The 23,418-nt window shown below is 37.9% G+C and overlaps 1 protein-coding gene across 2 annotated transcripts in view; it reads right to left on the bottom strand.

The window, feature by feature from the left end:
* Positions 1 to 13,474: 13,474 nt before the first annotated feature.
* Positions 13,475 to 23,418, bottom strand: part of NEK7 (NIMA related kinase 7) — a 70,248-nt gene continuing 60,304 nt past the window's right edge. For both annotated transcript variants that reach the window (XM_075097225.1, XM_075097226.1), the window contains 2 exons: positions 22,484 to 22,597; positions 13,475 to 15,690 (listed from right to left, as the gene is read on the bottom strand). In XM_075097225.1, the coding sequence (XP_074953326.1) occupies positions 15,580 to 15,690; positions 22,484 to 22,597 (225 nt within the window). In that variant the 3' untranslated portion in view covers positions 13,475 to 15,579. The remainder of the gene's footprint in view (positions 15,691 to 22,483; positions 22,598 to 23,418) is intronic.

Genomic DNA, 23,418 nt, shown 5'->3' with positions numbered 1-23,418 from the left:
GCTCCCCCTTAAATCCACGTACGAGCATTTGTGCTTTTGAACAACTTGACAGATTATCGAGGTATGCCTCTGCCTGAAACAAAGTGAATAATCCTGTGTGGTCAAAACCAAACAATTGCTATGAAATCACAGTGAACTGAGCAGTTCTTTATAGCAAGATATGTGCTTATATACTTCGCGTTTAGCATAGGCCATAACACTAAACATCATTATTTATACCTTTGCTACCTTTAATGGCTTATTTGCACTACAGAAAGCACGCGAGAATCTTAAGTGAAATTATACATGGAGCTACATGTTACAGGTAAAATGCTTCACATACTCGCTTACAATACCTCAAATATGGTGTAGATAAAATTGTGCAAGAAACTGAACCACTCTGGGGACAAGATGGAAGGAGGCAGTTACAGGAAAAGATTTCTATCCTATGGAAAACGTTTCCTTCACCTGCATATTTGAGAGAGTCATGTATCCTCTTATTTCCTCTGCCTCACTTGTCTACCAGATGACAAGTGATACCCAACTACTTTGGCATATCACATTGCATTGTGTCATTGCGCCACCTGCCAATGCCAGTGGCCCATCAAGCTTGAGATATCAAAAGAAGCAACTTGTTAGAAACTGGGAAAAGAAAAAAAAATTACACATTTTAGCCAAAAATAGGAACAGCCATTTTGTATTAGGAAATAGACCAATAAATATTGATCTACGAAAGTATGCAAGCATGAGTAAAATAAGTATCACTCTCACAGGCAGATTCAAGGATTTAAAGGCGTTCCAGTATTTGTGTATTGATAGCTGTGTGGGAGGCAACACCTATCTCAGAATAAATATGATACTGCAAACCACCACTGTCCTTTATACTTTCCTTTAAGGACAGCAGATCTTGCTATGAAAGACAAGCTAAAGAAACTGTAAGTTTTAATAAAAAAAAAGTTATGGAACTATAACCAAGCACACAGTTACCTTTGCTGGCAACAATAAAAGGAAGTGCCATTAAAAAATAAATAAAGAATATCACTGCCTGGATCCTCATTTGTTCTTAAGGATTAGCGCTGAATCAAAGAAATGTATATTTGTTACACAGCCACAGAAAAATCCTTCATTTTTATACAGTCCACATCTATCAACACAATTGTCTTTCAAAAAAACAAATCACTACTCACTTTGCTCTGCAGTGAATATTAACAGACAAAATATAGACAGAGAAAATGGCAAGTTTACCAGTACTAGCCAAATGACAATCATTTCAAAAGGGTGCTATCCTTTGCAAGTTTTGTTACTTGCAATGCTGCACAAGTACTCGTCATATGAGTGTTTGCTTAAGACCTAATCCCACACTATACTGAGCACTACTTGAGATCTCTGCTCAGACAAACCTTTTTTCCCCTCAAAAACCTGCATACTGTGGCCTCTCAATTTTCTTGATAGCTGTCATGTGCAAATTATGTTTTGTAATGCATCCTTTGTAATCCACATAATAATACAAAGCCTCCTCAGAGGCTCCTAGTCCAACTTCTGCGTAACTGGGACTGTAGCAAAGTAGTTCACAATGTTACCAGATTCTGAGAATGGAAAGGGATTTTAATGTCCCGCTAGGGAGACGGGGAAAGAAACCACAAAAGCAATCTCATCCTCAAATCACAGCAGAAGTACAGGAGAAAGCAAGCACAAAATTACTAGGAGAATAAGAGAAGTACAAGGTTACCAAGCCAGATGCTGTGAAAAGGGCGTAACATTGAAAGGAAAGATTCTCAAAGCACAGAAAATCACAGAACGAAGCAAAGCTAAGAGGTAAAAGGCAGAACTGAGAGCTAAGCACGGTGTGAAATGCAGGATCCCACAGAAATTGGGAATGCTAACAAAAGGCCAGAAGCACTGTAGGAACTGGCTACACTCCAGAAAATGAGCAGAAACCAGAGTTACGAATATACAAGGAGGGCAGAAGCTGAGGTTTGCACGCTGCTCCAAAGTTGCTGGACTCCTCTAGGACTCCTGCTCACTTACACAATTTGCTATGAAGTATTCTGCCTGGGAATATCTGTCTGGTACACGACGGAAATCCAAAGTGTGCTTGTTGTATGGAAAAATAAAATGGAGACAGAGACAGAATTAGGGCCAACCTGTACACTCAGGGTCATTAAGGTAGAAAGTGTGCCATGTCTTTCCAAACTGAGCAGGAGATCAGGCTTTTCAATAGCACTCAAGTGATTTTTCAGGTATCTAGTTTAAAGGTATCTACGACACCCACATCCACATAATAAATGCTCAGTACATGTAAATAATCAAGTCTCTTTACAGTGTCCCGAAATGGACATCCATAGAGTTCAAAAGAATAGATATTCCTATGCCATGCATCTTTAAGTCTTTTAGCCAGTTGAGAAATATAAAGAGGAGACACTACCATGATAGAAATAATTCTTGCTCCTTTCTTCTTAACTAGCAGGAAAGATAACTTGATTAACATGAGTAAGTATGGGCAGAGGTGTACAGGATACAGCATACAAGTCCAAAGTAATGACTTATTGTGGTTTTTGAGAGAGTTCTGGATGCAGAAAGTTCTAGCCATTGACTAACACCTGTGAAGATGACTCTGTGCTACACACACTCACTCATTCTGGTAAGGCTGGCAATACCCAGCACACAAATGAGTTGAGCACAATGAAGTAGGCCACAGCATCAGTCTTTTAGTAACAAATGCTATCACGTACGCTAGTCAGCCTTATTTCACTAAGCCTACACTACCTTGCTCATAACACACCATATCACCAGGTAAGAGCGGGGTTATAGGCTGCACTAGCAGAACAGCTGCCATAGGGTGAGTTCATACCACAGCCTCCCCCACAATGGCTCGTTCAAGGGTCAATATTCTTGTAGGCAAATGGTAACACTGACAGTACAGATGGACAAATCTGCTGTAGCTTAATATATCTGGACAGCATGAGCTGAGAAGTACCACTTTGTTCATTTACAAACTAAACAAAATACTACACAAATCAACACAGCCAAAGATGCAACGTTAGCACATACAATCATCTGTTCGAGTTTGATACTGGGTTTTTTTTTTTTATAAATATGTCAACGAAAAATAGCCCCAACACTATGACATGTTTATCATATGGCAATTATATATAAGCCTCATTTGAAATTGCTTTATATGTTTCCTATTTATATCCTGTAGCAGAGCAAAAATGATTCTGATATACCTCCAGCAGTGTGTGCTCATTGTAGGGTACACGTAAATTATTTTAAGCGAATAATACATCTCCAAGGACATTTTCATGGATTAAATGTCAGGAATGAAATATTGCATTTCAAGTTAGTTAGGACCTTAAAGAATGAATATAAAGACAATTATTGAGAGGTCTGAAGAACACAATTGATGTCTTTGCAATTTCAACTCTGAGGCACTTTATGCAGTCAAACAAAAAATTCCTATTTCAGGTTTTCATTACATAAAATCATGAAGTTATGTAAAGATGTAATGTTGACCCATATTTTAAGTTTGGGAGAACAGAAGAATATCCAGTTTAAAAGGAATTTGTGTTTTAGGATTGCATTTTAAGCACAGAATTTTACGCCCAATTACTGTGAAATAAATTACAATTATGATCTACAGTTCTGTCGTCATGGTTTAACCCCAGCCAGCAACTAAGCCCCACCCAGCCGCTCGCTCACTCTCCCCCCAGTGGGATGGGGGAGAGAATCAGAAAAGTGAGGAAACTCATGGGTTGAGATAAAGACAGTTAAATAGGTAAAGCAAAAGCTGTGCGCGCAAGCAAAGCAAAACACGGAATTCATTCAATACTTCCCATGGGCAGGAAGGTGTGCAGCCGCCTCCGGGAAAGCAGGGCTCCATCACGCCTAACAGTTACTTGAGAAGGCAAACACCATAACTCTGCATGTCCCCGCCTTCCTCTTTCTTTCCCCCGGCTGTATATGCTGAGCATGATGTCGTATGGTATATAATACCCCTTAGGTCAGCTGGGGTCAGCTGTCCCAGCTGTTCCCCCTCCCAGCTCCTTGTGCACCCCCAGCCCGCTCGCTGGTGGGGTGGGGTGAGAGGCAGAAAAGGCCTCAACTCTGTGTGAGCGCTGCTCAGCAGTAACAAAAATATCCCTGTGTTATCTACACAGTTTTCAGCACAAATCAAAAAAACAGCCTCACGCTAGCTACTGTTGGAGACAATTAACCCTATCCCAGCCAAAACCAGCACAAGTTCTTTTTGCAGTAGCTTGATGGTCCTATGCAGAGCCAGAAATTAAAAATCAGGAGAAAATAAAAGGCCAAATTCCAACATGAGCCCCATAAATCAGGCAGAAGTTATCAGGCAAATGACTTCCAGCATTCCAAATCAATGTGTGAGGCAACTTACTGCAAAAGTTTATTTAATTAGACAACAGACTACTCAATAAAGAAAATATTCTGAAATAGATGCACCGTCTAGTTACAGTGCGATTCTGATCATGATTATGGCATTTGGGTACTACTCCAGTAACAAAATCATACACTGTCTAATTTAAATTTCTTACAGAAAAGAAATATAAAACACTAATTGCAGAATACATGCAAAGTTCTCCTAGCACACCATATTAGAACACCTAAGTTGTTTTTACAAAAGCCTGTGGCAGTTTTGAGACCTATTAGTTCTGTTTAAAGAAAACATTCAAGACTGAGAACAAAAAATAAATGGGAAGAATATGGTACACCTATGAGTAGTATGTTCCATTTCATGGATATTACCTGAACGTCATCTGTCTCTACCTGTATGCGACCCTTGTCATTAGCTTGTGCACTCTCAGAGAATGAAAAATAAAGCCATTTTCAAACAAAATATAGTTTTATAAGCAGATTGCTTAGCATCATGAACTTTTCATTACTAAGCAGGCAGAACTTTGTTTTTAGAAAGTGTCATAGTTCAAAGCAATCACCACCCTTTTGTATCATAACCGCTTGAAAAGATGACAGCTTTCCAAATATTGCCTTGGTGGAGTTTCACGTGGTCTTCCTGGGACTTGTGACATTGTGAGGGATGGCCAAACGTTACAGCAAGAGAATGCCAACAACAGATAAGGGTCAACTGCATGATCCTTTGCCCTTCTAGCTGGAGCTGACAGTTCACATTGAATTGCCCACTGCTTCTAAAAACTCCAGGCAAGTGGGTCATTTCTTCCAATTGGTTATCCCCAGAGAGAAGTAAGGGGTGGGGGAGGAAATACTGTGGCCCAGAGGCCCTGTGCCGGCTGTTGGATCAATGGCCAGTGTCAGCAGGCTTCTATTTAATGATGCTCGAACCAGCGCCAGCCTTGCTAACGGCCATACTTACCACTGATACCCACACACAGGAAACAGGGTTCTGGAAAGACCAAATAATTGCCTCATTCTGCAGTACGTGGATTTTTTTTTTTAAAGGCAAACGCCTTGCATTTTATGTTCATGGCATCAGTCCTTAGATTTTAACAAAGAAAACGAGTTCGCATTCACAACAGTGCAATGTGACAGTCAAGGGTGGCTAGTAGCAACTACAGCTGTGTGACTACAGATCAACTTACAAACTATTCTTATAAAGAAGCATGCAGTGTTCTGTAAGCCTTGCTAGTATATATAGAAACGTATATAAAATTATTATTCCACACATATGGAACATTTTTAATTACAATTTTAAGGTGAGAAGTGTTTGGCAAACAAACCAAAAACCATCAAAAAATAACGATCAAGAACAAAAACACACCACGGGAAAATACAAAAACAGGGCAGGGCACCCCTTGCCCATTTTCTGCTATTACACAAGGACTGAGTTATCAAAGCCATCTCCATATCCATGCAAGCTCTGGAGCGGAACAACTACATTACAAAACCAAGATGACTGTACATGCTTCTTCAAATTACTTACTATTGTTATTCGATTTTCCATGCAAACTACCCACAAAGACTCTCGCACCTGAGGCAGGATTTGTCAGCCAGACCATGATTTAGCCCCCAGACACACAGTACAATTCTCTCAGCTAAAGCAGAAAGGACAAGCAGCCTTTCCTTTGAATTCAGCCTAGTTCTGAATTCCTGCAGCTGGAGACCCCCACGGTTCCAAAGCCTATCACAGACGCCACAGCATTAAAAAAAACTCTCCACAATAATAATGCTTTAAGATTCCTTTCTTCCCTGCAAACGCATTTAAACTTTTTAAGGTGGTCCTCAGAAAACTATCTTATGTCTGTCTAGCAGGGCTTCTGCCTTGGAGGAATTCCCTTCCAGCTAGAAGTGGAGGCAGCTGCTCAGACTGGACTCAAGCACAAGTCCTTCTTTGGAGGTCGAAATCAGCGCAACTGCATTTGGCTCCTCTTACACTCCTGAAAACAAACTTTGAATTCCTCCTATCCAGTGAGGAAAAAAGTATAGCAGGAAGAATTTTAGTCCTAACAGATCACAGTTTGGAGAAATCATACTCTAAAACAATTCTTTGTTTTAGAACAAGTAAAAAAAAACCCCATTATTGCTAAGAATGCATATTGAATCCTGCAAAATTAAATTACAATACATTCTTCCACAAAAGTAAAAGCTCTGAGTCATTTGCAACCCCTTTTTTATTCTTATTAAACATTTGAATTACATTAAGTCATTACAAATGAATGAAAATCAGAATACATTCTAGCAGGGTTGACTTGACATACATCAGAGATGTGTGTTTACACAGTACCACTAACTTCCCTGTTTCCTGGCACCAGAGGGTCTGACTTACACGGCTGGTGCTGGGAAGCAAGCGAACGGAGCAGCATGTGCAGCTCTACCCTGTGCCAGTACTTTCTTGGAAGCAAATGCTACATAAGGCACACTTGGTCACCATGTTCCCTCTGCTGCCTCTGCTCCACTAATGTGGAATGAGGCAGACGAAGGACCCCAGCTGCCAGATAGCCTGGACAGCTGCGATACCCCACAAGCAGGTCTAGGGAAACACATGCCTTGTAAAAGGTCCAGTACAAAAATTCTGTAGAGCCACCAGCACCCTGCCAGATAGATAACTGTTAAGTGATATCTTTTAAGATCAAGAAATTATTCTTGGTTTAAGGAAACACTCTCAGACTGAATTTCTGACAAATTTGGAACTGAATCTATTTGCCATATTCTTTATTTGCCTCCAAGAAGCCTGTGGTCAGAAGTTTCAAATTTTGAGTTCTCATTTAACACATGGGAAAATTTACCAAAACCAACTACTACTCTGAAAAACTGCCCTCCCTCCCCTGCTGTCCTGCCCAGGGAGTTTTCCTCCCAAAATCTCAGTTTTGATAAATCTCTATAGGCAAGTTTCCACCAGCACATGAGACACTGAAAGTATAGTTTCCATAACCACCAGTTATTCTGATGCACGTGAGCTTCCTTCCCAGGCCAACCCCGGTGGTAAGCTGTCTTCTGGAGACTGCCTCGAGGATGGTAGAAACACGAAAAGTTATGTTCAGGATCCCAAGTTCTGAGGCTCACCAAGGCGGACAGAAGTGTGCTCTGCCAGGAAACATCTAATAGGTTTAAAGGTAACAATTGAGAACACCCAGGCCATAAACATCACGGAACTTTAGAATCAAGTTTTACTGCCAAAAATTTTATTTTACACTCAAGTAGTAAATGAATATAGTGTACATGTCATACAGGATGCGGAAATACTACATTAACATATTTGTTTGCAACAACAGTTTCAGAAAATAACACATCGTTAAGTTCTCTGTTTCGGTATTTGACTTACTTTTTTTTTTTTGCAATACAAAGAACATTTGAGGAGTGACAGGAGAAGAAACAACGACCATGATTTGTAACTGAGGAGTTTCTGACTGAATATAATGAAAACAAGGTTTACAGTGAAGCTAGCTAATCATTGGAGCTGCCCAGAAAAGCTGCACAATCTCTATCCTTAGAGGTTTTCAAGACCCCACTGGCTGACGCCGTGAGCCCTGCTCTGAATTCAGCATTGACTGCTCTCAGCAGGAGCCTGGACTGGAGATATCTCTCCAGGTCCTTTCCAACCTGAATGATTCTAAGATTTGATTCAAGCACAATCAGCAGCCAAATTCAAACAAATCAAGGAACACTTACCTTCTTCCCCTTTCCCAGCAAAATCTTACCAGAAAATGCAATACTCATTTTTAATGATCATCTTTACAACAGTCCAGGATGACAAATCAAAGAAACAATCAGCAAATTAAGTGTACAAAAAAGTACCAACACATTAAAAGGCAAACTAAAGAGTCTTTGTAAAATTCTCTTTGTAACAGCAAACACACTTTTAATGCCAAACGTGTGAAGAGCAATAGAAGATTGTATAACACCACCAAAGATCTTCCTAGTAATTTTTGAATGGGAGATTTCTCTTCACACTGAGAAAGGACACCACAGGAACATAAGCAAAATAACATCGACATTTTAGTTTCTGAGTTTCTATTAGCCCTCGATACACTGGCAGTGCCGTGTCCCCAGCAAGTGCCTGAGGGAAGCCAGAGAATGAGGAGCTAGGAGGTGTAAAGGAAGCAGGGAACCCCAAAACATCTCTACTCTGTCTTGGGGACCATTTCTGTCCAGTTTGAGTCCTCTTCCTACCACTAGGATTTAAATGCAAAGCAAGCAGAACCATCAGGAAGGACTCAATGCACCTAACTTCTTTCTTTATTTTTATTTCCATATGAACAGATTTCAATTAGACAAAAGCTGTAGGGCTTCCACCCATCACTAAGGCAGTTGTAGAAAAACAAATTAACTAATGATATGACATGGTACAAACCGGCAACAAGGAATAAACATACTATCTGAGAAATACTAAAAAAAGTCTTTGCTTTGTGCCAACAAGCAACTCATCCTCTAAAAGAAAAGAATTATTCTGGTGCAAATAAACAGGGATTAAATGTGTGTATACCCACAGACACCAAACTGCATCTGACATTCGGCTCTACCTCCTACAGTCCCAAAACCCCAAACTTTAGTTTTATAGAGAATTTTGCTTCTCAATCTCAACACATATGAGGATAATTATGAGCAAAGGTCTGACAATTTGATCAGCAGTGAGCCTCTGCAAACATGCAGTCTTTCAAATCTGAAAGCCTGCTAAAGCTGGGAAGTCAGATATTGCACCTACACAGAAAACCATGCAGTCCACCATGCAGGCAGATCTGATTTGGCTTTAAATTAGGGCAGCAAGGAGAGAGAGGCAGTACAGCACAGAGCTCAGTTCTAGACCTACAGGACAAATAAGCATTTGACTGTTGATAAGAACTTGCAGTATTGCTGCAAGTATATAAGCTACCTTGTTTGCAGCTGGCTCAACTGTATCTACACTGCCCTGCAGTGTAATACAGTGTATCTTCAGCTAGCCAAGATACAGAGGGAAGCAAGTAAGAGACGCCAGTGTAAGGGTGGGACGGTAACAAAGAGGAACATTGTGCCTCACACTCTGGATCCAGCCAGTGAAGCTCTTAAGCATATTCTTATTTCAAGCAATGGTAAAAGCACCGAAATCAAGTTGCTCTAACAAGAAAACAACTGTTAGCTGTATATGCAGAAACGAGACAAAGTTACATACAATATGTACAAAGAAATGGAGGGAAAAAACTTTGTATCTGAAGCAGTAGAAAACTAAATCAAGGCCCAAATTCAGGGACTTCTGCAGTACTTGGAGGAACAGAATCTACTCCAGCTCTACAGTCCTGAAAGACGACAAAATTTGTGGGACTCAAGTCTCTTAAAAACACAAATCAAGTAGTAATTTGGTGGAGTTCCTTCTTCAGCACATGAAACAGCTAAATCCCAAAGACAGGAGTTTAGTCCTGTCAATTTTTGATACTTTGAAGGGAGAAAAGAAGTCAAAATGACACAGAGGTTAGAACAGTGAAGATAAAAGGTAAGAAAGAACACAGATAGCGAAGAGGGCTGGAATCTGATACTACTAACTTTGAGTCATCTGATACACAGGCATGGGAGAAATGTCAGGGATAGAAAGGTTGTGGCCCTGGAAAATCGGCAAGTAATATTGTCAGGGATGTTAGAAAATAGTCTAGAGGGAGTCAGGAATAAAAGCTAGATCTTTGAATCTGAACAGGTCTGAGACTGTGGCTGGATACTCAAGGAATCATCTGGAGAGACAACTATGGGAGAACCAAACTGGAATTTTGGGGCATTCAAATTAAAGTGTAAGGCCAAAAACTTGAAAACAAAATGGAGGGAGGATGTTCAGGTCTATGAAATTAGGGGATGACAAATGAGGAGTAAAGGGCAAAGTACTGAAAAAGAGAACCAGTTAGGACAATGGTTGCCATCCCCTTCAAGAAACTTGGTTGCTAGTGAAGGAAATGAGAGGAGGATTTAAAGAGGAAGAAGTCATTCACTAAAAGGAGAGACATAAAAGATGCAGAAATAAAGGCAGCAAACTCATATAGTTAAGAAGCAGAGAAGCCTCTTAATTATAGCCTTCAGAAACAGATTCTTAGAAGTAGAACAATTTTGAAAAAGATGTCATTATGCAAAAGTCAGGATTGGTTTTGAAGACACATTGTGTATCAAGAATGAATCAAGAAATGAAATTAATGGCAAACTTGCAAGCAAGTTCAACAAGAAAAAAAAAAAAAGGTGGGCAAAAGTGGTTAAAAAGTCCATTTGGAAAGAGAATTAGCACAGGTAAGGCGACGCCAAGTCCAAAGCTGTGTTGTGCTGACATACTCTTCAGAGGTATTCAGAAAAGCAGGAATGGAAATTAAGAAATTACAAGAAAAATGTCTAGGGAGAGGAACGAAGACAGGGCACTGTGAGAAGCAGCCAAAGAAACGACATATAGAGAAGCAGAGAGAGATGAAAATAAAGACCAGTGAGTCAAAGAAAGTGAGGCCAATGAAGGAAGGAGGCAGCTGAGAAGAGTAAAGGAGTCAGAAAGGTTAATAGACTGGAGGTCCCAAAAGGAGTGAGTGACAGGGTAGAGGAGAGAGAAAGACAGATAAGCTGAAAGAGAGCAGGTAGTGATCAGAGAAAGGGAATTTAGAAATCAGAGATAATAAAGTGAACAGTATTTAGTAAAGACAAGGTCATGGGAATGATTGAGGCAGTGAGAAAGATCTGTCTAAAACTAAAAATCAAAGGCATTGGGCTGGAAAAACAGACTGCAGAACAATGGAGTTAAGTACTTACCAGGGAAAAGAAGACAAATAGGGCTTGTCCATAGTGAGGGATAAAATTTGAGAAGACAGAAACGGGCTGAGTTTAGCAAAGTCACAAAGAAAGAAGAAAACTAATGGCCACTAGGAAAACTAGACACAGAGGGCTTCAAATCAGGAAGAGGGTAGAGCAGACAACAGGAAAGATGAAGCAGAAGCAGTGGAGGACAGGAATCGTAGGACTTCAGAAGTGAATATGAAAGGGAAACAATTTTTAAAAAGCATCAACTGAAGAACAAGGTTCAGGGAAGGGACAAAATTTTGAAAAAGAACGTTAAAAAAACCCCCCACAAAATCTGTATTTGAGTCATGTTCAGAAATGTAACACCCCACTGGGCATGCCCGGTGCCTGTATTTCCCTGGGTGATCTTGGCAGAAAGGTTTAGTTATTCACCTAGACCAAACCAGCAATCAGAAATTCAGAAGACCATCGCTGCCACTGGCTAGATAATGTGGGGATACGGCAGGGTTCGAAAAACATTTTACTTTTAAAGAAGTATTAAAAATCATGGAAAAGCAGTGATTTGAACTCTGCTAACCAGCACCTTTACTTCCAGATTAAGTTAACTCTCCAGAAAGCAAGACTTGAAGGCCTTCTTTGACTCTCCCTCACATCTACCTCCTGTTCCTAGAAGATCAAATACCTGACACAGCAATCGCCACCAGCATTCAAATTCAGCCATTAAGATTCTCATCTCGCTGTATAACAGCAAAGACGGAGATTAAGTGGGAGATTGTTGAAAACAAACATCACTGCAATTCTGGGTCCCATTCAGAGATATCTGAGAACCACTGGCATAAGTTCTTCTCCATTTCCAAGCTTCTGTCAAGAATTTCACTCCATGGCTTTCTTAATCATGAGCATGAATAAAACACCAGCCTTCTCAGACACTTCTAATACTCTATTTCATCTTCCAGTATATTGGCATGTTTTTAAAGTTTCGGCTCATTACAAAAAGACAACATACTTCTATTGCCTGCTCATACAATTGGTAGCTGGATCATTAGAGTGCAACAGAAGAGGGGAGAGGAAAAACCACATTATTCCCTGCTACCAAACCATTGACATACAGAAAGTATAAAAAGTGAGCTGAGCACATCATTTCTATATTGATTACTATTTATTCGTGTGTGCGTATGAGGTTCACTCAAAATTACTGAAGTTACATAAAAACCTACAACCTATAGACCAGAGCTCATACGACTGGGGCCATGACAGGAGCTCTTCATTATTTTTATGCTTTTCAGATATTTTCATATGGTTTGAAAATAATTTTAGATTTGTTTTTAAATTTTAGATAAACACACTCTTTTGGGTTAATTGTGAATATATCTGATATAGTATTTTTAGAGAAATATTTGGCAAATAATATGAAAAAGATTTTTTTTTAATGTACTGTCTTTTGTTACAGTCAAGATAACTCACCTATAATCAACTACTGGAAGCAGTAAACTATCCACAAGATAGGTAGCATCTACTGTAACACACACACACACACATATATATATATATGTATCTGTAATAAGAAAAGTTTTAAAAAACATCATAGGAACACTATTATTTTTATATTAATATCTATTTTTTTCTATTAGAGTACTGCATAGCAGGGAAAGAGCTTTCAAGACAAGACAAAGATTTTATGCAATGCCATTCAAAGCACAAAGTTCACTCATGAAGCAAGTTAATACTGTAGCATTACTGAAATAAAAGCAGGAGCTAGTCAGACATTTTGGTTAGAAACATAACACGTTCTCTTTAAAGAAAATACACGTGTAATGCCATAGCTTAAAATAAATAGTGCCAAACATCACCATTGACAACATATGAAAAACAGAATGGTGTTTTATAAAAGAAAATATTTTGTAAGTATATAGCACACATGGGAGTGTTTTAACAGACTTATTTTCATACATTACTAGGTGCTTTACTTAGCGGATAGATTCTACAATCCTCAGTTATATAAGCAGTTCTATTAACCCATACGGGCTTCTTAATTATCAAGTTTGGTACCAGAGTCACCTGTACCATTAATTTTACAGATTTTAAAATAGGAACAACTATTTCTTTTCCTCAGCAGAAGATCTAATCATAAATACTAAAACCAAAAAAATTTAAATGCTTTAATGCTTAAATGCTTTAAGTGCACATTTGCTAACTCTTAACTTATGTTTTGTTTACTTAATGCATTCTTCCAGATGTGGGGCAGGGAGTGGGGAGAATCTATTATTGGTTTCTTTCAGGAAAGGTTCATAATATTAGATGCAAATAGTCTGTGTTGGGTTTTTTTTTTTTTTTTCAATGATTTTTAAATGTTCTAGTGCCTTTCAGGAAAAAACCATTGTTTTGAGTATTTGTGCATATTAAGAGCTAATCCTGGCAGTCAAGCAAGTATTGTGGTGCCTTTTCCAACAAAAAACATTTCATTCTGACATATGAACTATTGTTATAGAACACAACCATCATCTTTAAAATTCAATAATGAGATAATAAATGAAAACAAGTCTAGAGGTTGCTGGACACACATCAAGGTTTCTCAAATACTTCCTCCCTACAAATTGTTCCACTGAAGTCCTACAAGATTAGGTATACACAGAAGCTGGAAGGAAAACTAAGCATTCATCCTACAAAATCTGGAAACAAAAAAAAAAATTTTAAAACATGTGCCAGATTATCAGCTTGTTTTAATACATACTGCTTTAGAACTCCTGTGTTTTGCCAAAACACAATTTCCATAGTATTTGTAGTTTTAAAAAAATACAAAAGCAGAAAAAAACCCTGGCCTGGCTTGAACATTTCATCCACAAACACCACAGTTGGATTTTTTTTCTCTGAGCATTATATCGAGTCAAGAATTAAAGCTGCACAGAGAAATAAAAAAAACTCCGAGCATGCAGGGAACTGACTGTGTCTAGAACCTGTATGTTTATGTACACACTGCTGCTTTTATTTGAACGAACTTCTTTTTGCCCACATAAGGAGAAAGACTTCACTGACCGTAACAGCTTCTTAGCAACATCACTGGTAATAATTATGTTTTGACAGCTCTGTATAAGAAGTTCAGTCTTGAAACTCAAGACATTTCAGTCCATTCTCCATTTTTACCACATCTAAAAATAAGATGCTTTCCTTTCTTAACAAAAAAAATATTATTTAAGCATACCAAAAAGGTACTGAAGTCTAGCAAAAATACTCTGAATTCCCTTTTCAACTAATAAAGTAATTGTAAGACATTTTGCATAAATAGCTATTTCCCAGATGAAGAAGTGGCAACTTTTCTCTTAAACATAAAAGCTAAAATTTACTTTGGCTAAATATAAAACTAGTTCTCAAAATACAGTATATAAAACCAGATATTCTTGAAGAATACATTTTGTGTTATACTGCACTATAATATCTTTTCCAAAAGGGTTCTGTATTTTAAAAAAAAAAACAAAACAGCAATTTAAAAATTTAAATATACTGTAAGGTAATTCAAATTATTTTAAACACAAAAATCTACAAACAGTGAGATATACATAAGCAGTTGGGAAGTTGTAACTTAAAGATTGCATCTTTTAATCAGAGCTTCTCATAAACACTAGCCCCAAAAGAACCCTGTTTGTTACAAGAAGCATCTGCATGGTTTTAAGACTTAACTGTGTAGACTTCTATTGCCCCAGGGCAGTGCTGCACAAGTCTATTGAAAACGATCAGATTGCAGAATCAACACTTTACATTTTCCCAGAAAACCTCCAACAAATGTTTTATGTGCATTATGACAGAAGAACAAAACAAAAAGGGATATTACAAAAATTTCAGCACGACAATTTTTCCTGAACTATTTTCCCATTACATTTGGCAAGCAGAGGACTAATCGTATCGCCTGTCTACTCTAACGCTGAGGACTGCAAACTACAATTCAATATAAACTACAACAACCTTCTATAATAATTATGCCCCTCTTAGGACAAAGATTAAAATAAAGTTAACTGTGCTGATTCATACTTTCCATAAATTACTAAAATGGTGAGAGATTCAGACATTTTGCTTCTGGATAATAAGCCTAATATCTGTATCATGTGCAAAAGTGCAACTGTGTTTTAGAACTGAGGCCCGACCAAATACAATTTTGTTATTAAAGAAAATACACTTGAACCCACTTAACATTGAAAACAGTGGTTCTCGCTATCTTTTAAAGTTAAGCTTTACATATTTAAACCTGTTGTAAAACTGCAAATTAGTAAAAAATACAAAAAATAGAAATAAACAGGAAACGACAAAGCTCCTATATAAATTGGTTTACAATTCAAAGCACAACAGGAAGATTCAAATAATTACATTTCAGTAACACACAAAGAGGTGGGAGGATTTACTTAAAATACTTGGTTATTTCTGCTTTTTTCTTCGTGACCCGATGTCTGTTTAGCTGCTCGCAGTGCACGCATGCATACGTTTCGCTACATCATAGACATAGGTTATGTCTGGTCGCTTCTCTGGATCCGGGTTGATGCACATATTAACTAACTGTCGCAGCTAGGAAAGGAAAGTAACATGTGAGAAAGCCAACAATTCTGTCAATCAGTATTTGTGCATTATCAAATTCAAATTAATAACAGTAGCAAAAATTAGCCAAACATGGCAATTCTGCATAAACACACACACTCAGCCCTCCCTCTGTCGACACACTCTGCATGGTTTTATGCAAGCACGTATGCAACATACTGCCGTGATTTTTACATTTTGTTCTGTTGTTCAGAAGAACTGATGAGCAGATTTAAGTTCTAATCCTTTTAGCACACAACTTTAGACATGCATTTAGTCCCCTTATACGTCATTTAAATGAAAATTCCTGTGCTTTTGGAGGGCAAACCGCAGAAGGCTGAAACTTGACCCAGAAGGTAAATTGGGACTGCTTGTTCATTCTCTCCCAACACAAGAGTTAGCCAGCAATAAACGGCATTGCTGCGTGACAGGTTCCAACAAACAAAAGGCAGTGATTCTGTGTTATAAACACACAGTCAACTTGCAGAATCTCCTCCTGCTAGAGGCTACCAATACACCCATTCAGAAAGCAACTCAACAAATTAAACCCACTGAGGACTACTTAAAGACTCCACCTTTGACTGAAGAAACCTCTGAACTGGAAGCTGGGGAAGTATTTTGGGGATGTATCACATTATGCTGGCCCTTTTACTCCACTTGTCCAACACTGGAGACATGATACTGGAATAAATAATCTTTGGTCTATATCCCAGTATCTATTCTTAGGATTAGATCACTTTTTTTCTTTTCTTGATGGAAAGAAGCACATAACTAACAAATATGTTCACGGAAGCCTCTATCTGGGAATAAACAAATCACTATGAGTAGAAAAAACCCATGTTCCAACAAACACCATAATTTAATCGGGTCTGCTGTAGTGCACATACTCAGCAGAGGCAATGCCAAAGAGCTTCCTCACCACTCAGACACTTCTCATTGCCTCCACAAACTGGCAGAACAGTTGCAGGTTTATCTTCCTCCCTTGGTATGCCTCAGGTGACATTAGATCTTAACATAGTAGGGATAACCTTCTGATTGGGCATCTATTTTAAATTGTGTGCATCTCCTATGCATTTTGTAGTGTAGAATACACCTGCTTCATGACAGCTTATGAAAATGTTTATAATCCTTTGCAAAAGCAACGTAACCAACCCTGAAACTCCTCCTTTATGTGTTTTAGTACATTTGCCAAATCCTTCTGGATATCAGAGTATTGGGTGGTGGGGTGGGGCAAATAAAGCCAGCACCTTGCAATCCACCCTTCTATGGCAATATGTGAAATTTAGTTCAGTCTCCCTCCCAGTGCTGTTAGGTATGGCTATTGAAAAAAATCTGTAATTTTTGCAACTAACAAAGAATGACCTCATCACCGTGATTATTCAAAAGTAACATTGACTGCATATTCAAATCTGCCATCAGAGAGTTTCCTTCCTGCTTTTCATAAAAAGACCAAGAAGGATTTTAAATTATAATTATATTCCTTTCACTTTTCAGAAGATTAATTTAAATGCACAGAAATAGGAAGTTCAGAAGTTAAGTAAGAAATATGGCATGCCACTATTTAAAACTTTGCCTGCTCTTGAAGAAATGTTGTAAATTATATACAATGTACAGGTTTTTCATATTTAACAATACAAAAACTATATCACTAGATATCTCCCTTCTTTAGCAAGAGCAGCTTAATATTTAAAAATGACATAATTCTGAAAATAGTGATCAGATTGTTGTACTAAAAAAACATATTAAATCAAAATAATCTGTAATAGACTTGCTATTTGAATCTTACATATGCTAAGTATGTTTTGACTAATGGAGTTATAAAAGCCATCATATTCCTTCTGGCAGCCAATAAATAAAACACAATACCACTGACAGGAAAAACTACTAGCCTGTAATAACTCCCAATCATTTGGAGAATAGAATGCTGGAAACCATGAACTACTGTAAGAAATCATTGCCAACATGTAATACAAATACGTGAAGCAAAACAATCTCCTGTAGAAGAAGCAGGTGGGACACAGAGTAAGCAACAGGCACAACGTATTAGCAGAGATGAGCAGCTTGCTATGCAACACCACAGACAGTCTGCATGGGAAACAGGAAAGACTGAAGAACATCCAAAAACCCCAAGCCTGAAATTAGACTCAAATAACTAAATGTTTTGTAAAGAGAATACAAGAGTAATTTAGCTGGACAACACAATATCAAATCTTGTACGTAGACATTTATCTCTCTCTGTGAGGACTTCCATCTGTTCTACAGAACTGCATACAGTAAATAACGTCTTAGTCAAAAGACCTTGCAGGATTGAAACCTATAAAGCTATCAGAGGGGAAAGAGTATTCTTTCTCCTCTTTTTACCAGCCACTTTATGGTGACTGGAACGGCAGAAGTAGACATTCAAGAAATTTACTTGTGAAAAGCATGAGAAGCCTTGTTTACCTCCAGTAGGCTACTTCATGTCTTTTCAGTCCTGGTCTGTGGGTAACTGATTTTATTTTCAAAACTGAACTTTATCATCTAAAAATCAATTTCAGACTCAAACTGTTTATTAAGTTATTTTGTTACTTGTTACAGTATATTACAATTCAAAGCTTCAATAAAACAGCCAGGAAGATTCATTGGTTATAAAGACACTGTAGGCATCGCTACTCAAAAATGCATGTAAGGCTTTAGGTCCTATCAATCCTTGTAAGTACACTGCAAAATCCATTCACCCACATGGTGTCTTGACTGGTGGCTTTTTGCAGCTTCTTATTTTTCACTCTAACCAAAATGCGTATGCAGCTACTGTTGTCAGGATGCAAGAAAGAATCTACAAGAATATGTTCGTAATAAGGGACAGTCACTGAATCAGTTTACTGAGAAATTCTCTTCCCAACATAGTGCAAGAGGTAAGCTCCATTAGTGGCAAACCTTCAGCGTTACTGTAATAAAATAAACCACAGAGCCATAGCTCTCTCTTGGCTACGAGTCTTAACATTTAAATGTTGGTCACTGCTATTACTGCAAAATCTTCTTCCCCCTCCCCAGTCCAGAAGCTCAGTTGTAAGGCAGGAATGCTTAGGAATCTGTACTATCATTGTGCAGTGTCCCAATTTCAAAATTCTTGAGCTCTTAAGCCTTGTTATCAAGCAGCGAATTTCTGGGAGAAGATGAATTAATTTTGCTGTACAGGATGAAAACAGTTACACCGGAAGACAGGCTTTCAGGACTGAAACTGGGACCATGCTGGATGTTAATACTTGCTTATAGCACTATTCCTTTAACTCCTACAGGAATATCCACTTCAATAAACCTGAAATCCATTTGTCAACCCCACCAGTATTAATAAAATCTCCAATGTAGCAGAAGAGGCTGACAGTACCATGGGAAGAGGCACTGGGATCCTAAAGTCAGACTATCATTAGAGGTAATTTTTTATTATTTGGCACAGACTGGCCAAAACACAGAGCAGGCTTATGACTGAGCTGGAAGGACCTCCTTCTGCATCCCCAAGCTGCAAACTTCTTCGTCTGCTTACTGTTCTTAACCTTCTCTGTGCACTTAGCACAATGACTGTCTTTAGCCTGGAGCTTAGCCTGACACTGGAGCAGCGGGACACGCTTTCTTTAACTTCAGCAGGTTTTTCAGCTATGAAATAAATAATTATCACTTGAGCCAGGAAGAGGGGAGCGGAGGGAAGACACTATGACAGGCAAGTACTTTGCATTGTTAGCCAGTTGAAAAAGAGAACTTTTCACACAGGAAATTTTGGATGGGGGGAAAAAAAAAAAAAAAACCACCAAACTCTTCTTACTCTGAATAGTAGACCTTCTTGAAGTCCTTTCTCAGTGTTGTTCTCAAGCCCTTCTTCTGGCAACTAACACTTCCATTCTAGACCTTTCTGGCTCATTCAGCCTTCATATCTGGGTAGGAGGTTGGCTATGGAGTTTAGAAGAAGTGCACCTCAATCATAGGGGAGATTGAAAAACTTCATCTATCATGAAAGCAACATGATACTAATATTGGCTGACAGGATTTTAAGAGTATTGACAGGGGGTGGCAAGGGAGCCCCAGCTTTGAATTCCCTAAAGCAGAACAGCTTTCAGTAAATGCCGACTATTCACCCTGAATACCAGATGTTCTTTAGGAATATTCAAAAATTGAGATATCCAAAGTTGTTAAACATTTGAAAATCTCAGCTTATGACTCTACTGCTGAAGCAATAGTTTGTGAAAATGCATCTTAGACTATTAGGATTTCTAATCCAAGGTTTTAAAAAACTATATCCATCTGTCCATCTATCTTAAGGTGTTTCCATCATGTTATTCTCTGATGACATGGATGTGATGCATTACTAAAAGACTAGTCTTACAGAGTTCAAAATTTAGAAAAACTGTCACATCTTAAAACTCATTAAAATCTACTTACAAAAAGTTTCTCTAGAAAGCACTTGTATTTTGTAATGAAAGTGTTTACAATCCTATATCAGAAAATGCAGAGATCAACACTCAGTGAAGTTTTTCTTTCAGAATAGTCTTTGTTATAAAATATGAAGTGGGTTTTATTGTTCTGTGATCCCTGATCTTTACTGCTTACTGAGTGTACTTCCAACCTGGTTACAGGTTCGATATCTAAATTTCTAGTGCAGGTGAAAAATTTATGACAGTATCCTAACGTGACAGATAGAAACAAAGCAGTATTATTTTTTTACTGTTCATGCCAGCACAATATTTTAATACACATTAAAAAGTATATTTTGGTGCAATAACTAATAAACATATCTGGTTTTCCATGTGCGTTAGTGAGGACACAAGTCACCATATCAGAACGTAAAAAAATGTTCCCATTACTTAAAAGAAATAATCAGCTATGGAGACTGTAACTGTTTTCATATCTATCTTCATACCTATCACAGCTCTGATTCTCTCATTATGTTTTAGAATAACTTGTGTGTATTTTGCAAATAACTGGTTTATCCAAGGTGCAGAAGTACATCTGCTTTGAAATAAAGAAAACGTAACATGTTATGCTTTGCATCTGTTTTCAACGCTAGAAACTATACAGATGTAAGTAAAAGGTGGAGTCTCTTTCCCCATCCAAACTCTAAGACCTTCTATCTGGGCCAGACTTTGATATTTGCCCCTTGGCTGGGAATCCGCATATCCAACTTCACACTTAGCTGCAGTGAAGTAGCCCTGCAGGCAGGCCAACTTCAACGAACCACTAGTGGTATCATCATTAAAATCCTGCTGAAGGTCACCATGGAAACCGCCTGCTGAGGCTTCGCTGCTCCACTCGGCATCTCCTAATCAGCTACCATGTGAAATGCAAATTCAGACAGTCTGAAAATTAGTCAAGAAGAATAGAGGATGAGGATGCAGATATGTGAAATATTCATGCGGTTCATGGAAAAAGGAAGACAGCATGAATGACACAACAAAGAACAGCCCCTGACATTCTTGCTATCATTTTGCATTATTGTTCACACCCTACTGTATTTCCAGGTCTCCAGTTCTGAAGTTGGTTATATGAACTGCCATATTTATAAGTCTACAATAAATAATAATTAAAAACGGCCCAGGTAAAAAGACTAATTGGAAAAACCACAAAGAGGTAAAATGCATAAATTACACAATAGATCGTTATTTCATCCTTTGTAACATCACCGAATTATCTTTTCAAGTCCAAATTTTTTCATAAAAGGGGAAAATTGTCACTATAAATACAAAACAAAATACTGGGCAGTAATCTTTTATTAATAGTCTGGTCACTGTCTTGAAATGTAAAAAAATTTAAGGTTCAGAATTACAACCCCTATGTGTGAAATTGCACAACGCTTTATGTGTATTAAAAGTATTCCAGTGCTCATGTTTATTCGCATTTTCAAAGTGATCTTTAATTCATGTAGGCTGAATTCAATTAGAATTGGTTACTAATACATGTTCTTTGGTTTACAGCTTCTATCAGTTTGCCCTGTTCTTTTCAAAGTGGGAAAGTATTTCAAAACTGGCATCTCAGAACATTAACAAGCAAGCATTTATGTTTTTCATTCTGTTGCTCATACTAAGAAAAATATTTAATTTATTTTAAGTTCCTTTTTATTTTAGAGCTTAAAAAAAGCAAGCACTCCCCCTTGAATACATTAATGACAGTAAAGAATGGTTACCTATCAGCTTAAAACAAACACTGCTCCGATATGCATATTGTTCAAATTCAATTATAGTGTGTCTGCCCACATTTCTCTGAAATTTACTATTAGCATTGTCAAGATCCACTCCTTCTTGAAAAAGAACTGCTGTTCAATCGTATCGAACAGCAAGCACATTACAGTTTTATAATGCAGACAAATGGGAACTTAACAATTCATTTTTACTAGTGAGTTACATTACATCTATTTTAATGCAAGTCCCTAGAGAAATAAGGCTAGGGCACTAATTTACTGTGCAACATAAACTTGTGCAGTTGTGCTTTTAGAAAAAGCATACTATAGATGGAAGACTCAATCCCATTCTGGCATGTAGAACATATCATTGTGCATTCTGGGAAAGCATTTTGCCATCCTTGGACGGAAGCACAATGAAATTAAGAATCTAACAGTATGAGGTTTCCATCAATAGTCCCCCCAAATTTAAAATCATATCAGAGACTTGTTTTGAGAGGAACATTCGAGCAAGTTAAAAGCAAACAGTTATAGGCATAATCTACAAATAACGAAGTCACGCAAGTTCATTTACTTCCCTGGACGTGTGGCAGCTTACTTAAACTGAGGATCTAGCCCATGAAAAGGAAAATTTCTTACTTCTTCTGAATAGTGATCTGAAGGGAGAGGTGGGTAGTCACACTGTTCTATCTTCTTGCACAGGGAGTACAAGTTCATTTTATCACCATAAAAAGGACTCTGCAGTGCAGCCATCTGTTTGAAGAAAATGTACAGTTTTCTTTTGTGTTTTTAAGTAAATGCGTTTTGTCATAAAATCTAATACTAACAAATCAAAAGTCATTTTAACAACTTCCAATTCACTGCTTAGAAGTGTCACGGTGCTAAAAACAGAAGCTCCAAAACTATTACTGTAACCAGTCTGTGTACTTATTCTATGTTGTACAGTCATACCTGTCACAATCCTTATATTGCAATATTTCAATTGTATATCACAACAGTTTTTTATTAATAAGAGTACAAGGAGAAACTGAGTAGTTTCCAAAAGTGCTGTGGGCATGGAGGGTCCTTGCACCATGAGGGAGACAAAAAAAAACCAAAACAAAAACCACAATGTAATTTTGTTCTGAAGGCCTTCTGGAAAAGAACATAATTTATTTGAAAACTTTATCTGATCTAAAGCAATACAGTATGGTGAAAGTGCTGGATAACAGTAGCAGATTTTGTAACCTTCCATAGCTTTAACTAGATTTCAAAGTCGTTTGGTTTTTTTTGGTGTTTGTTTGTTTTGATGGGTTTTTTTTTTCCTAAAGCAAGAAAACTCGAGGTAATGTCTGTACTTCTAAAAAAACCCAAACCCAAAAACTTTGTAATTCGGTATGTTATTTGAAAATACTTAGAAAAAAAACCCCAAAACATCATTGTAAGTGCAGAGTTGGCAGCCATGACTACAATTTACAATTGTAATACAAAAATAAAAATATCTGCTGGAGAGCACTTAAATAAATAATTGGCTTAAGACCAGCCTTAGTAAACCTGTGCTTTATTTCCAGACAATGTTACAACTTGACATTTAA

This window comes from Phalacrocorax aristotelis, chromosome 6, assembly GCF_949628215.1.
Source record: "Phalacrocorax aristotelis chromosome 6, bGulAri2.1, whole genome shotgun sequence".
NCBI classification, from domain to species: Eukaryota; Metazoa; Chordata; class Aves; order Suliformes; family Phalacrocoracidae; genus Phalacrocorax; species Phalacrocorax aristotelis.
Note: the sequence above shows the minus strand (reverse complement) of the source record. Positions and strands in the feature narration are given on the sequence as shown.